The sequence below is a fragment of the Cajanus cajan genome, chromosome 6 (assembly GCF_000230855.2).
Source record: "Cajanus cajan strain Asha chromosome 6, NIPB_CcT2T_4, whole genome shotgun sequence".
Classification (NCBI taxonomy): domain Eukaryota; kingdom Viridiplantae; phylum Streptophyta; class Magnoliopsida; order Fabales; family Fabaceae; genus Cajanus; species Cajanus cajan.
This window is the reverse complement of record NC_138522.1, coordinates 64,896,080-64,912,405: the sequence shown is the minus strand read 5'-3', so window position 1 is coordinate 64,912,405 and position 16,326 is coordinate 64,896,080. Positions and strand designations below refer to the sequence as shown.

At 33.6% G+C, this 16,326-nt stretch overlaps 1 protein-coding gene across 1 annotated transcript; it reads left to right on the top strand.

Annotated features, from left to right (window-relative positions):
• The first annotated feature begins 938 nt into the window (after positions 1 to 938).
• LOC109795753 (mediator of RNA polymerase II transcription subunit 33A) lies at positions 939 to 15,929 on the top strand. Its single transcript, XM_083059341.1, has 12 exons — positions 939 to 1,496; positions 2,048 to 2,158; positions 3,595 to 3,939; positions 4,051 to 4,370; positions 6,612 to 6,703; positions 6,985 to 7,345; positions 7,937 to 8,147; positions 10,115 to 10,229; positions 10,367 to 10,528; positions 10,782 to 11,448; positions 12,938 to 13,144; positions 13,967 to 15,929. Exons 1-12 carry the CDS (start codon positions 1,213 to 1,215, stop codon positions 15,094 to 15,096), a joined length of 4,005 nt encoding a protein of 1,334 aa, XP_082915467.1. The 5' UTR covers positions 939 to 1,212; the 3' UTR covers positions 15,097 to 15,929.
• Positions 15,930 to 16,326: the final 397 nt, after the last annotated feature.

Here is a 16,326-nt window from a genome sequence, read left to right as displayed (position 1 = left end):
ATGTCGTGGTAAACCCATACCCAAACTATTATATCCTGACATAGTATCATACTTCATTGTTTAAGTGGTAAAACTTGATAAATCAATCTAATTTATGTTAGTCGTTGTTTATAATCTTGTTCTAACCATTATTTTTGGCCTTAGTGTTAGCCGTTGTTTCTGGTCTTAGTGTCAACCGTTATCTTTGATATTATACCAATCATTGTGATTTAATAGGGTCATGCCACATAAATTGCTTATCCTAAGATGTAAGAGATCTTTGTAGTTGACATGTGTGACGACGCATTAGATATGATATATACGTTGTTATGTTGTACCTCCAGTAAGATGTTAAGTTGTTGTGTTGAAATTGTTGTTCTGTTGTAAGCTTTATGTATATTTGTTGTGATAACGTTGTTTATAAGATGTCATGTTAAATTCTTTTTACTAACTTATCCTATATTTTTCTTGTGGTTAGAATTGTGATAATTATACTTGGAATAAAAGTAGGACATGATTAAGAAGATTGTTAGTACAATTAGAGGATAGTCATGTTGGAAATGTTTGGTTATAGTTGTTGGCTATTCTTATGTAGTCAGGTTTTGTATATGCGCCAATCGACATTTAAGTTTATTTTACTTTTAGTACTATATTTTGTATATAACTTCTATGTACATGATATTAGTCACTGATTGTATTATAAACTCTTATTATGATGCATGTTACTTAATCTTTCGCTACAGAAATTGTTCAATAATACATATATAAACCTGTCAGATTGGTACACCTCTCATATTGAATATCTTCTCACAAGTTTAGGTTAAACATGTACATTTAATATTATCTTTTCACGAATTTAGTCTCTATATGTATTTTTTAATTATAAATTTTATCTTTCATTGTTTTAATAGTTGAATTTTGATCATTCTATTAATTTAATAATTAACAAAAATAATAATGCATAAGACATATTATACTATCACCTTAACATATCAATATCATTAATTATTATTAAAAAATATATTCCGTATAGTGGGAATAAATTAAAAAATATAATTATGTAGTGAACCATGATAGTGGATAAAATGTTGTATAGGACGAAGAAGGAGCGTATAACTGTATAAGCAACACGCAATCCAATATTTGTCTTTTACATATATATGCGAGCGAACCGTCCCATGCACTCTGCTCTGCTCTGTTCCGTCACTCACTCTCATTCTCGATTCCTTGGCGATGGCGGTTCCCGCGCAAACCAGCGAGGCTAACGCATGGGACGCAATCCTACGCCAAACGAAGGTGGCCGTGGAGGCCAACACCGATCCCAACGCCTGGGCCTCCGAAGTCACGTCCACGCTTCGCTCCGCCGCCATTTCCCTCCCTTCCGTCCAACTCGCTCACTGCCTCGTCTCTCACTTCTTTTGGGACAACCACTCCGCCGCCGCCTGGAAGCTTCTACACACCGCCACCTCCCTCAACCTCCTCCCTCGCTCCCTCCTCATCGCACTTCTCTCCTTCACGTGACATTTCTCTTTCCTTACTCCTTTCCGCTTTCTGCCGTACAATTTATGTGCATTTGTTGTTGGCCTACTAAATAGTGTATCTATGTGTATTTGAAAAATGTAGAATGAGCGAATTCGTACCACGACGTCGTTTTTGCTCAATTCGGCTTTACATTGTTCTCTACTAAGTATCCGTTTTTGGAATAGTTTTTCTGCGTGCTTGATGCTTGAGATGGAGAAAAGGTTAAATAGTTTAGGTTTACTAGGAAATGAAAGTTTGACTGTATTAGCCTCTGCATTTTTTTTATGGAAGCTTTGTTATCGTTTCCAAGGTTTTAAAAAACGAATGTGATTTTTGGCTGCAATGTAAAGGATTTTTTAGTAAGTGCCACTGCAATTATGACCGCAATTCGCATCAGCTGCATCTGTCTGCAATTTTCTACAATATCAAGAAACGTGACGAAACTGCAGCTGCAATGCAATTTGAAACCTTGATTGTTTCACTGGTTTACTTATTTAGTTGTTTTCTTCACTGGTTAACTTACATTTGCTGTTTTGTATTACTGCAGGGTTGTTCCAAGCAGACAGGTCTACCCTATTGCTTACAGACTTTATATGGAACTCCTCAAGGAACTTGGCCTTATGCTTGAACAAGATATCAGTTCTCCAAACTATGAAAAGTGAGGTCCAACTCCAACTGAGTTTGCAGCACAAGAATTTTATCTGTGTTAGCTTCTGAATATGCTTAGCGTTTTGGAATATGAACTGTTTCATTGCACTTGTTCAATTCAAACTGAACAAATTCCGTCCCACACAACCAAAGCCACATCTAGTCACTGATGTTGTATTGAGTCTTCATGCGTGTTTGGTTTGGTGTTGTGAAACATCGGATCTGTGACAAGCCAAAAGCTACAGATTTGATGTGAAAAATCGAGAATGTGTGTTGTAAATGTCAATTCAAAGACACCTTTCTTGTCTACATAAATTCTATAATGCAGGAATTTGTGTTGGTAGGAGGTTGTTGTGTATATGTTACTGCCTAATGTCTATCTTACAGGTTAAATACCATAGTAGCCTTGCTACAAGAAGAGCACTAGAATATTTAAAATGTTGTTTAGAGCCTTTGTGTCTTGGTGAATTTGGAAAATCATAGTTTTAATATTGTTGGAAGGTTCTTATATGTCATGCTACGGTCTATTTAATGTGCTAAAGGTTCATTATGAAAAGAGTTAAGTGATCATAAGAGAATAGAAATATTTAAAATTTCATACAAAGGAATTGGATGTATAATTGAAAACTTCCCTCAATAATGAATCATGCTTGAATGATATTTACATAACGAGATGAAAGCATCTGCTATCCAGTTTGCTATTTTGAATATATTATTTATCTATGACTATGCTTAGGTCCTAACCATTAGCTATCCCACAAAGGAAATTGCTTCTCTTTTAAGAATATCTTGTTTCTTTATGGAGCTAGAGTAAGTGACTTACGCAAAAGAAATGAAGTGAATCTGTGTATCATTTTATGGTATTTGAAAGTCTTGTTATGTAGGCTTTATGCTGTCAACCTGAAGCCACACGTTGACATTGCTGTTTTTAACTTATATTTCCCTCAAAGGCTCAAACCATTGACCTCATAAAAATAGGATAAGATTTAAGTGCAGGATATATAACGCTGAAAATGAGGTATTAGGTATATTTGTTCTATATATAGACAATGGTTATGGATGTTTGGTCAATATCTCAAGGATAAGTATGTGAAAAGAAAGAAAATATTGTGTCTAGTGCATTGTTGGCAAAAGTAGATTTGATGTCTCTTCAGATTTCATTGTTATCACCTGAGACTACATTTCATCATTTGGTATTAGATATTTATATTATCTTTTACTGCAGACTAGTTAACTTATTGACTGTTACTCGCTTTTGTGATTGTGGTGACCTAAGAAAACTATATCTAAATAAACATCTTATCATAAAGGAAATATAAATATGCTTAAGTAGTTTCTTTTTATTTTTAAGTGCGCATTTTCTCTAACTCTTTTTCAGGGTATGGGGAAGGTTCCTTGTTTATTTCTGAATACTAATAATGAAATTTCATAACAATGGTTCATTAGGATTATGAAATCCATTGATGATGTTCTTCAGCTTTCTCAAGTATACAGTCAAAAGTTGTGGGAGCCAGGAGTTGTTCTGGTTGAATTTGTCTTTTCAATTGTATGGCAGTTACTTGAAGCATCATTAGATGATGAAGGGTTACTAGATCACACTACAGAGAATAAGCCTAGATGGATAATCAGGTCAGATTATATGAATATCGATGGATCATTAGATGATAAAAAGAAAACTGAACACACGGAAGGGTTTCAGAAGAAAAATACAGCAATGGCTATCGAAATCATTGCGGAGTTTTTTCAACACAAAATGACTTCAAGGATCCTTTCATTAGTTCATCGGAACATGTAAGAACTTAATTCTGATATGCATTGTATTCGGTAAACCATCTAAAATACACATTTGAAGAATCTCATTAAGATTTTGAAGCCTTTATTGAAGGAAAGTTATCTCTGTAGGTCATCACATTGGGGGTCTTTCATTCACCAAATGCAGCTGCTTGTATCAAACTCTTCAGTTTTTAGGAATTTGAAACATATTACTGCAAAGACCCTTTTGCTTTTGACGCAAAATATCCATGAGGTTGTTCCTCATGAGTTCAAAACAAAATCTAAGAGGGAGACTAATGTGGTCATACCTGCTTGTTCCCAAATGTCTTTTGCTAGTCAATCTTATGGTGATAGTTGGTCTTCGCTCTGGCTTCCTATTGATCTTATCCTGGAAGATGCTTCGGATGGAGGGCAAGTGGCAGCATTTAGTGCTGTTGAAATTATTACTGGTATGCTTTTTTTTTTTTTTTTTTTTTTTTTTAAAGTCAGAATGCTGGGGAAAATTCCTCCACAAAAAAGAAAATCAAATTAAATCAGAAAACACTGAAAATAAACATGCATGACATCCAATTTTCAATGTCATTTTGTAAGTTGCCTAAATTGCTGCAAAAGTATTTTATTTAAATATACATATAGTAATCAATCAATTCCTTACAAGAACCCAAAACCTAAGATGCCCAAATCTCACATCACTGATAAGGCCTGTGTTTTACCTCCCAGCTTTCACATACAAAATACATTTCACACAATTATTTTCCTTAGTGATGGAGGGCTCAAGTCCCCACATGTATACTCGGTCTCATTGATCAGCCTTGTTGTATTCTTAGTCACGAACTTGAAGAACATATGCTGAAGTCAGATCCTCTCTTTTCTTTTCTTTGACTTCATTATCTTTCTTTCCTGTTCACGGCCTCAAACTGTATTCTGGGACTAATTCCTCTATGTTAAGGCATGATCTGTTTTTACTTCCACGAGTAAACTTCCTTTTTTAATGTATAAATTTAATAAACTGTTATACACTTTCATGTAGGACCAAATCGTGAGCCCATACACAAAGATTCTTGCTTGCGACTGATAGTGAAAGTGAGAAGTAGACTCGTTCTTGATTGAACTGCTCCTAGACTATCATAGATTTTTTTGAAACAGTTTCTTCCTTGATTCCTTCAATCCAAGTCTGTGTTTTATAAGGCTATAGATACAGAAGGGATTCTAATTAATAGGATCATAACTAACAATTAGTCACAAGAGGAATGCTAGCAACACTCTCTCTAACATTCTATCATTGGTAAAAAATTGTTGAAAATTACACACTCATAAGTGAGATTCATTAAATGAAGAGCAGACTTACAAATTTTTTTTGATTTTCAATAAATTTCAATCAATAGTAAATAAAGTACTCTTAGCATTTCTCTTACTAACAATCATCCTAATAAAAATCAAAACTAGAACTGATAAGGATTCTGTTACGCAATCTTATCAAGACAAAAACCATAAGCAAAATTGAAAATTTAAAAGAAGATAAAGTAATCCTAATCCTTAAAATAAAAAATAATCCTCAGCAGCAAAAAATTTGGTTGTTTTTCCTCTGTTGATATTGTTTCCCTCCAAATGGATCCACATCAGAAATAATTTCTCAACAACAATTCCAGCTTTTAGACTTTAGTGCACCCAGAATGGGTACAATTGCCAATCATCCTGTAGTACTGATTGCTCAAACCTTTCCCACTCAAAAGATTTTACTTGGATTATTTTTCAACATCAGTATTCTGACATTGCCAAACTTACTGCATCATCATTTTTTTTTCCACCAGTGATATTATCCATTCAGTGTGATGGAGAGAGATCAGAGACAGTAGACTGTGAAGTATGAAATAGTTTGAACAACACTTGCCCTTGTGTATGGAGTTGTTTCAGGTTCATACTTGTTTTGGTTCTTTTCCTCATTCCATATGCGCAAATATTTTGAGTATTTCCAGGATTCATTTTGGTCTTCTTTTAAAAATTAATAAGATATGTAAAATTTCTAATTTCCAACTCTTAAACATTTTCATTCAAGTCAAATAGAGTAGAAACTACAAACTGATATTACCCTGCTCAATAACATTGACACCTTCTAGCTTCATCTTGTCGGAAAGTTGCTTTAATTGCGATCACTCCTAACCCACCTAAATACACCCTCTTTTGGCAGCTTAAATCCAGCCTTGAGGGGGGGGGGGGGTGTTTAGTCCACACATTGCCTAGAGATATGACTTAAATAAGGCTTGTAAAACTAAGAAAATCTTCACCTTACAAGCCATTTTTGTTAAAATCTTCGTCTAATTATAGATTTTGCCTGAACCATGCCAAACTGCACCATGACAGGCTGACAGCCTCTCTGCTCTGGCAGACAAAAAAATTTAAGAAACAGCCAGAAAACAATCTAGACTAGAGAAATGTCAAAATACTGAATGAGGAAGTGGATATTACAGAATCGATACTTGCCTTCTAACTAATAGAATTGCTTCTATTCTATTAAAAAATGTTAAAAATGGTGGGAAAGAAATGTGAATAGTGATCTCAAGTTTTTCCACATGAGGATTATGAGATGGAAAAAAATCCAAATGGCATATTTTCAGTAGGAGTTGTATGACAAGCTTTCTTTTATTTTTATTTTTTCAAATCAAAGTATTTATTTGAAGTTGTTATTGCAGGTTTGGTGAAGACTTTACATGCAGTTAATGGCACTACGTGGCACAATACATTTTTGGGTTTATGGGTTGCAGCACTGCGTCTTGTTCAAAGGGTAGGAATTTTTCCAACACAAGGGGTAGGGGGGCTGATGAATTCTCCAGGAAACATTTCCTGATGAATGTATTTCTGTATTATCACCATTCACCAATAAGGAAAGAGCATACTGCATGTTGTTTACATTTTACTGTGTCTGTGTTGGCTTATGAAACTTTTATATTTAATTGATTGGCTAGTTCTTTATAAAAAATCTAGTGACACTGGAAAATTGCATTCAATTGGACTCTACATAATCTTCTCATAACAGCAATTATATTATTGACCCTGTTATTTTAGGAGAGGGATTCAAGAAAAGGTCCTATGTCTCGCCTTGATACCTGCATGTGTATGCTACTGGGCATTACAACCCTAGTGGTAACTCATATTATTGAAGAAGAGGAAGGTCAACTGATTGAAGAAGCTGAACACAGCCCTACAAATCAAGGGAAAGATCAGCAAGCTCTAGGGAAGTGTCGAGGTGAATTGATTACCAGCTTACAGCTATTGGGTGATTATGAATCCTTACTGACTCCACCTCAGTCTGTTATTGTGGAAGCCAATCAAGCTGCTGCCAGAGCTATTATGTTCTTATCGGGAAACCCTGTTGGTAGTGGATACTTCGAATATATGAGCACGAATGACATGCCAATGAAATTTTGTGAGTAATTTCTTTTTTTGTGGTAATCAAAATTTGTAAATACTATTTCTTTTTGGCTGTAGAATTTGTACTTCTAATTGATATGTATATATATATATATATATATTATTTTTATGTGCTAACTGAGGTAGAACTCGGATTAAACATCTGGAGTGGACCAAAGTTAAAATAATCCTAGGGGTCTGTTGAACAAGAGAAAATCTGATGGGGCTGATTATCTGAGTAAATTTTACGAACTAAGTGCAGGTCTTAAATTTTTTGAACCTCCCCCTTCCGTGCCTTCCCCAAACAGAAAACATAGGTCTCCCTGTGAACAAATAGTCAATATTGCTTATCTATTCAATTTTGTATCTCTCTCACGCAGACATAACGATTATCGCTGTCAATTTTTATCAATGTCAGCTTTACCTTGGTACTATGGTAATTAATCATATTTTTGGTAATGTTGTTATTATGCAATGCTCTTTTTGCCTCTCTGTCATTTGCTTTTCATATAAGAATATCTCATAAAAGTCTGTTCATATTTTTGTTCTGGGTCCCTTTTGTCTTTGATGTACACATGGCACTCATTTTTTTTGTGTTTCCTTGCAGCTGGAAACTTACGGCATCTAATTGTTGAGGCATGTATTGCAAGAAATCTACTTGATACATCAGCTTATTATTGGCCTGGCTATGTGAATGCATGCAACAATCATATTCCATGCAGCATTTCTAATCATGTGTCTGGCTGGTCTTCGTTGATGGAGGGATCACAGCTAACTCCTGCATTGGTTAATGTCTTAGTTGCAACTCCAGCTTCCAGGTATGCTAATTGCTTGTGACTTGTATCATTCATAATTCGTATGCTCAGTGTCCCCTTCTATCCCCTCTTAAATTTGGTTTCAGAAGGGTAGGATTTGAGGAAGGTGGTTGATTCAGGAAAATTAGTAGGGGTTTTTCAAGTATGGAATTTTTACCTTTCTTAAATGCTGTTTTTACCACATGGCAAAGCAGCAGAGCATTGACCTGGGATATAAGCTCATTCAATTGTTTTGTCATGTTTCTGTTTTTTTATCCCTGTTTCTTTTTCACTTTGAATTGTTTGTCTGCTACTACTTTATAAAGTTAATATATGCCTTTGAAATTTGAATCGTTGACTTTGTGTTGATTTATTCCATCAGCAATTGCATGAAAAGCTTTGGCTCCCAACATTCACGCCACTGATGTATAACACCGATCATACATGTAGTGTGTATTTTAACAGTTTTATCTGTAACTCACTAGGTCTATTTTACTAGTTTGGGATTTAACAATAGACTTATCTTTTTATCATTTTTCATTCTATACAAAGGAAGTTTTTAAGGCAATTACAGGGAAATTATATTTAATTTTTGAGAAAGTGTTTCTTTTCTTAAGTTGAATATTAAATATAATGATGATTCCTCACTCACATTTCATTCTTTGTTGCTCTCCTATTTATGATTTATCTGTAGATATTGTCAAAGATAAAAGGCTAGTTTTTTCTGAACAATTTACCCTACCTCATTTTGTCTGAGCCAACAATACCACGCAGTTTATTCATTTTGAGAATCCATTGTTGTATGTTTCATGTTTGATGCCATTGGTGGTTGCCTACTAGGTATTTTTCTTTTGTAATTCAAAAGGGCAGTGCAGTGCATGAAGCTTCTGTCACTGGAGGGTTTGAAGAGGGTTAGGTGTGTGCAATGTTGTCCGCACAAGCAGAGAGCCTTTTTTTCAGTGGCCAGAATCTGTGATCACCTGGTCACTGAGCGGCAACCTTACCAATACACCAATGCTCCCCATCATTTTTTCAATTTTAAAAATTTGTATAGAATACTAACCTATGTTGCATGAATATGGGCACCAGTCTGTGTATGGCATGACTTAACTTTAGGAGTTTCAGAAATACTAACATAGCATATGTTGAAGATCTTTCATCGTCTAGGAATAAGACCATAATAGTATATATAAGTAGGGAGCAATTGTCTCCCTACTAAACCAACTTGTAAGATAAAGGGTTGTCTCCTACTTATATACTATTTAATTGTTTTATTTCTAATTAGGAATTTGAGTTTTTTCAATATATCCTCTTACGTCCAGCACTATTGAACTTGGTACGTAGATAAATGGTGAGTGACCCTTTCTAATGATTTAGGATAGGTGAGATTTGAATTTTTTCCAATAACATGAAATGCAATCATCTTTAAATCAACCTTCCTCCTCTTTGTCACTCATAAACACGCTCTCATTGGCAAGCATGGGAAGGTGATTTACACTTTAATGTAAATTAAATATGCCATGTTATAGTAATATGTAAAAGAATCTTTAAAATATAACCTATAAAAATATTAATGTGGTAAGTAAATTACATAATAGGCAATAAATATGGAAATAATGTATATATTATACATATAGTATGAAGGGTTGATATAGAATACCTTTCTTTAATACAGCTTGGTGAGGTTAGTTCCTAACCTATATAGCCTTTGTTGCTCCCATAGTTCCAGGATAAAGAATCTGGAAAATACATGGAGATTCTTGTTTTTTAGATCAAATATAGATTTATATGTTATAGATACTAAATATACATACACATTTATGGAATCTTCATGTGTAAGTGACAGTGACAGCTATCTGATCAATGATAGACTATACATGCAGTCCAGCATACAGATGCACCCCTCTTTTCATGAGGTCAAGTATATATTAGATGCCCTTTTTAGAAAATTTATAAGGCAACTGAATTTAAGCTCATGGATTTGATTGAAGCTCAGCAGAGATTGAGAAAATATATGAAATTGCAACCAATGGTTCAGATGAAGAAAAGATATCTGCTGCTACCATTCTGTGCGGTGCATCTCTTGTACGTGGGTGGAGTGTACAGGTACTATTTTTAGCTTTCAAATTTTACCCGAGTCTTCAACTTTTTTCTTGGATTTTTAGCTTCTGAGTTCTGACCCTACTTTAATTTTGTCTGTTATTTTTCTTTTCCTAAGTTTTCAGTATCATCTTTCTTTGCAGGAGCATACTGTTCTTTTTATCACAAAATTGCTCTCGCCACTAGTTCCTCCTACTTTCTCTGGGGTCGAAAGCCATTTGACCAGCCAAGCTCCATTTTTAAACGTTCTTCTTATTGGAATTTCGTCTATTGACCGTGTTCATATATTTTCGTTATATGGCTTGGTACGTTCCGTTTTTAATACTTGTAGTTTGACTGACGTGTAATTGCCAACTACCCTTTTTTCTTTTTAAGTGACATTTTTATGAAGTGTTTGTTTTGAAGTCCAGGAAGGCTCTATCATCAATTAAGTTCTTAGTTTTCAAAAAGTGTAGTTTCAACTTTCAAAACTAATGGAGCACGGTGTGTTGTAGAGAACTAGTAAATGCTGCATGTACCTTCTTTGCTGATATATTGTACTTTTGCCATTTACCACAGGTTCCATTACTTGCGGCAGGACTAATGATAATATGTGAGGTTTTTGGATCATGTGTTCCTGATGCCTCTTGGACTCTTGCAACCGGGGAAAAACTCACTCATTGGGAGGTATTCTCTAATGCATTTACTCTTTTGCTGAGGTTCTGGCGGTTTGATCATCTACCTGCTGAACAAGTGAGGAGGGATGCAACAAGTTCACCATTTGGATCACTATTTAGTCCTGACTGCCTTTTATTAGTTCGAAACTGTAAATTGGCATCATATGGAAGAATGGCAAAAAATCGACAGAGGCTCAAAAGATGGTCAAAAATTTTAAGTCTTTCTGTAGAACCTGTATTTATGGATTCCTTTCCAAAATTAAACTTTTGGTATCGGAAACATAAAGAATGTATTGCTTCAATCCGCCCTGGTCTTGTGCCTGGAGAGCCTGTTCATCTGCTCGTTGATTCTCTACTAAGCATGATGTTTAGGAAGGTATGCAATGGTGCCGAACCTTTGACACCTACGACTTCAGGAAGCAGCAGTTCATCTGGGCTTGCATTGGATGATGCTTTAATGAAATTAAAAGTGCCTGCCTGGGATATCCTCGAAGCTATTCCCTTTGTGCTGGATGCTGCTCTGACATCTTGTGCTCATGGGAGACTCTCTACCCGTGAACTGGCTACAGGTTTGCCTTGTTCTCTATTTTTGCCTGCTTAATTTTTAACGTGAACTTATTACGTATCATATAGAATCAGGATTAAAACGATGGAATGATGCTTTATAATGCAAGAATTTCTCAAAATTTGGAGTGAGAAATAACTTAAACAAACCAACAGGTCGAGTGAAGCTTGATTCAATCTCTTTTAAGCAAAGTTTGAGTCCTATCAATAGAAAAAACATAATTGAATTTTTTTTTACTAAAAATAGTCGTGTCAGATTTCATCTTGACAGAAATACTTAATAATAAAGTTGATAGATATTTTCAACAATAATGATTTAAAAAAATAGGAAAAAAATTTGAATGCAAAGCCACCCGGAAATATTATTCTCACTTGTGATAGTAAAAATGTTATATTTTCTCACTTGTTCATAAATTAGTATTTCCTAAAATCTTTTATTCTTAGGAAATATTTATATTTTCTTCTATTAAATATGAGAATTTTTAATTCTTGCAACTTTTTCAAAAAAATGTTAACATTTCTTGTATCAAATGTCACCTAAAATATATATATATTTTTTTATAGATAAAGATAAAGTATTTTTCATTAGAATACGTATCCAAGCTTGTATTTTTTTTGTTTTGATACAACATATCCAAGTTTGTTGAATACAAATTTAAGGTAGATTTTTTTTAATTGAATAAATAAATAGGTAACTTTACCTAGATTTAAAAAAACTATTTATAGATTATCGTAATACTAATATATCACTCGTTGTAACTGCAATTAAATAAAATATATAAATTATTTTAAATTATAATGCGATTAAAATATTAATAAAAAATATATAATGTATAATGTAAAAATATACGTTTTATGAAAATTATTTATCTATAAATAAATATAAATTATTCTGAAAATAAAAGTATAGAATATCATTACTTACAATACATAAAGAAAACTGTAATTATCGATTATTTTTTTTACATAAAAAGCTTATAGTATAATATTTATTCATCTCATAAAATTCAAAAAACGTGAGCAAGGAATGATATATAAATCACCATAAAATATATATGCTAAATTCCTTAATTGATAATAAATTGAAATTAAAATAAGCAAATTTCCATGTCTGTTATATTGATGCTTTCATTTTATCATGTGTGATCTTTCATATATTTAAATTCTTTTAACATGATATGACTAAAATGGTTGAATGCAACACAAAAATGAGAAATAAAGTTTAATAAGATTGTTTGAAAATGAAAACGAAAGCAAAACCAAACAACATATATATATATATATATATAAAAGCTTAGGCAGATTAAGATTGAGAAAAGGAGCTTTAAGAAAAAATTCTTAAAATATCTCATAGTTATAGATTACAGAAAAAAAAATACATAAAAACTTGTTTGCATTAACCATGGCTGAGGATGCGATAATCTCTTTTTCAAACTTTGTTTAGGTCTAGGATATTTGTTTTGTAACTTGATTTTCAAGTGCTTTTTTTCTCAGGCCTCAAAGATCTAGCTGATTTTCTTCCAGCTTCTTTGGTTACCATTGCAAGCTACTTTTCAGCTGAAGTTACGCGGGGCATATGGAAGCCAGCTTTTATGAATGGAACTGACTGGCCCAGCCCTGCTGCAAATTTATCCCTTGTTGAGGAACAGATAAAGAAAATGTTGGCAGCCACTGGTGTCGATGTCCCAAGCCTTGCTGTAGGTAAATTGGTCTTAATCTCTACACTAATTGTTTTATTCTCTTGGTTTTGTTTAAACATCAAGGATAATTCAAACAAATGTCTTGGGTATATCTATCCCAGGTTCCTGCACTCCATTAAATGGGTTCCATAATTACATGTCGTTAATGTATTTTTTATAATGTAACTCACTTCTCTAATCTAATAACATATAAATTTTTACTAAATTAGTCTCAAATAATTTCATATCTTTATATTTTATCTTTATTTCATAAAAATCCATGCAAATAATACCCATATTTTTTAACAACTTGCTGTTTGAGGAGGATTATATTAAGTATCGGTGCTTAAAAAGAAATGGTAAAATAAAGACATTCGTTGAAGGTGCTCTTAAGGAACAAAAGTAAAATACAGTAATGAAAAATAAAACATTTATACTATATTGCAAATACAAAAAAAAATGGAAATATTACTTATTTGCAACAGGAAACCCTTAAATGACATTGATAAAAAGATTCATAATCTTTCATGAGAGTTAGTAAGGACATGTTATATTTATTTATTTATTTTATCATATTATTTATTACATCTTAAAAAAAATCTTGTAGTTATATAAATTGTTATACAATTTGTTGTAAGAGAAACATTTCTCTGACTAATAAATACCTTGGAATACGAGTAATATCTAAAACTTTTTAAATAACTCTAATTACTAAAGAAAAACACAAGTAATAAATGTTTTCAGTTGAAAATTTCTACTTTCATTGTTGTTGGAGTAATTTTATGGTATGTGGAAACAAAAGGTTCATTATGTTATTGTTGACAGTACTTTTTATTCCCTGCAGATGGGAACTCTCCAGCTACACTTCCTTTGCCTTTGGCAGCTTTTGTTAGCCTCACAATAACATATAAGCTTGACAAGGCCGCTGAACGATTCCTTGCACTGATTGCCCCTGCTATGAGTGCCCTTGCTTCGGGTTGCCCCTGGCCCTCCTTGCCCATTGTGACGTCTTTGTGGATCCAAAAGGTGAAGCGTTGGAGTAACTACTTTGTACTTTCTGCCTCCAGAAATGTTTTCCACCAGAACAGGGATGCTGTAGTTCAACTACTAAAAAGTTGCTTCACCTCCACCCTTGGCCTTGGCTCTGGCTGCATTTATAATAATGGCGGTGTCAGTGCCCTCCTTGGTCATGGCTTATTTTCCCAAATATCCGATGGGATCTCTCCAGTTGCTCCAGGGGTTCTTTACCTAAGAGTGTACCGCTCTATTGGAGATATCACGTTATTGATTGAAGAAATTGTGCCTATTCTAATGCTTTCAGTTACAGATATAGCAACTAGTGATTTGGCCAAGGGGGGTGTAAAGAAACCAAAGAAAACCAAGTTTGGGATAAATCATGGGCAAGTTTCTCTTGCCAGATCCATGGCACGTGTCCAGCATGCCGCTCTACTCGGGGCCTCACTGGTTTGGATATCAGGTGGACCAAAGCTGGTTCAATACTTGATAAGCGAGATTCTGCCTTCCTGGTTTTTATCAGCTACCATGTTGGAGCAGGATGGTGGAGAATCTCGAGTTATGGTTGCCATGCTCAAAGGTTATGCACTGGCATTTTTTGTTTTTCTTAGCGCAGCATTTGCCTGGGGTATTGACAATTCGCTTTCACCAAAACGAAGGGCGAAGGTTGTTGGGTTGCATTTGGAATTTCTGGCAAGATCCCTTAACAGGAATATATCACTGCGTTGTCAATGTCATTGTGTTGCTTCGAAAGCCTATATATCAGGGTTAGTTAGTTTGATGGTAAGTCGCGCTCCATCTTGGGTCCAGGAAGTCGATGTGAACTTGTTGAAGAGACTGAGCTGGGGATTAAGACAGATAGATGAACATGAGTTGGCTCTTCGCCTTTTGGAAATCGGAGGTATCGGTGTCATGGGTGCAGCAGCTGAAATGATAATTGGATTTCAATATATATATTAAATCTATCTGAACTGACCATCTGGCAAAAAATACACCTATTAATAAATTCTTTAATTCGTTAAAGTGGTGATAAATTTATTAGATTCGTTAAACTATTGGGCTTTCTTCAATCAGTAGAAGTTAAAAGTTACTTAAACCAAATAGACTAGAAAGATTGATCAGGGTGGTTATCATCATATGCATCAAATAGAAGAATGCAAACACCATCTTTGCAATGAATTTGTCTACATTAATCGATTATAGTTAAAAACACAAGAAAACATTTTCAATTTATCATGATGGAATACTTTTATTTTGCACATTTCGTATTAGGTGTGTCATGTGCCGGTTTTTCCTCAAGCTGTCCCTAACGATATTTTTATTAGAATGTATTTTATTTTTTGTGGATGATATATGTAAGAAAACATTTATGTGATTATCGTAAGCACCAACTGCATGCAACTTCATTGTTGTAATTCACTAATTGTTAGTCTTCAATTTTGTATGGTGTAAGCATCAAAAGACTATTGCGAGCATCCCCTGAACCCGACGATAATCTGTTTACGATGGACTTTGCACGGGAGGTGAATGCATGCATTGATACAAGAGATTCCTTCAGAACAGGGTGGAGTACAGAATGGTCCAGGGGTATGCTGGATCAATCTACAGTATTTTTTACCTTGTAAAATTTAATAAAACAAACATTGAATTAAATGTACAGGAGCAAAAACTCCGAAGTGACTGTCTTCAGAGTTTATAGTCACAAGGATATATTTATTATGAAATTAATACTCTTTTCGATCTTTATAACAAGATACAATTTAGAAGAAAGTTGTGGTTTTTTTATTTATAACATTTTATAGTTTTTATAAATTATTAATTTTATTTTTCATCTTTGATCTTGTTAAAAATTGCAAGATTATGTTTCTTGTTGGATAATGTGAAAAGAAATTGATTAATAAATGTTTTCTCTCAACTTTTAATTTTTTCAATTGTCATTTATTAATTTTATTAATATTGATAAATAAGCTTTGATATAAATTAAATATTTTCATCTCATGAAAATTTAATGATAAGTGTAAAATTAGTATATTATTGTTTTTACAAACCCAATAAATAAAAGACGTGTTTGTTTAAGCTTTTTCTTATATAATCATTTTTTAATAAAATAATTATTTTTAAATAAAATAAGCATTTTTTAACTTTTTTGTGTTTGTCTAAATTTTTTTAAATGAGCATTTATCAGTTTTT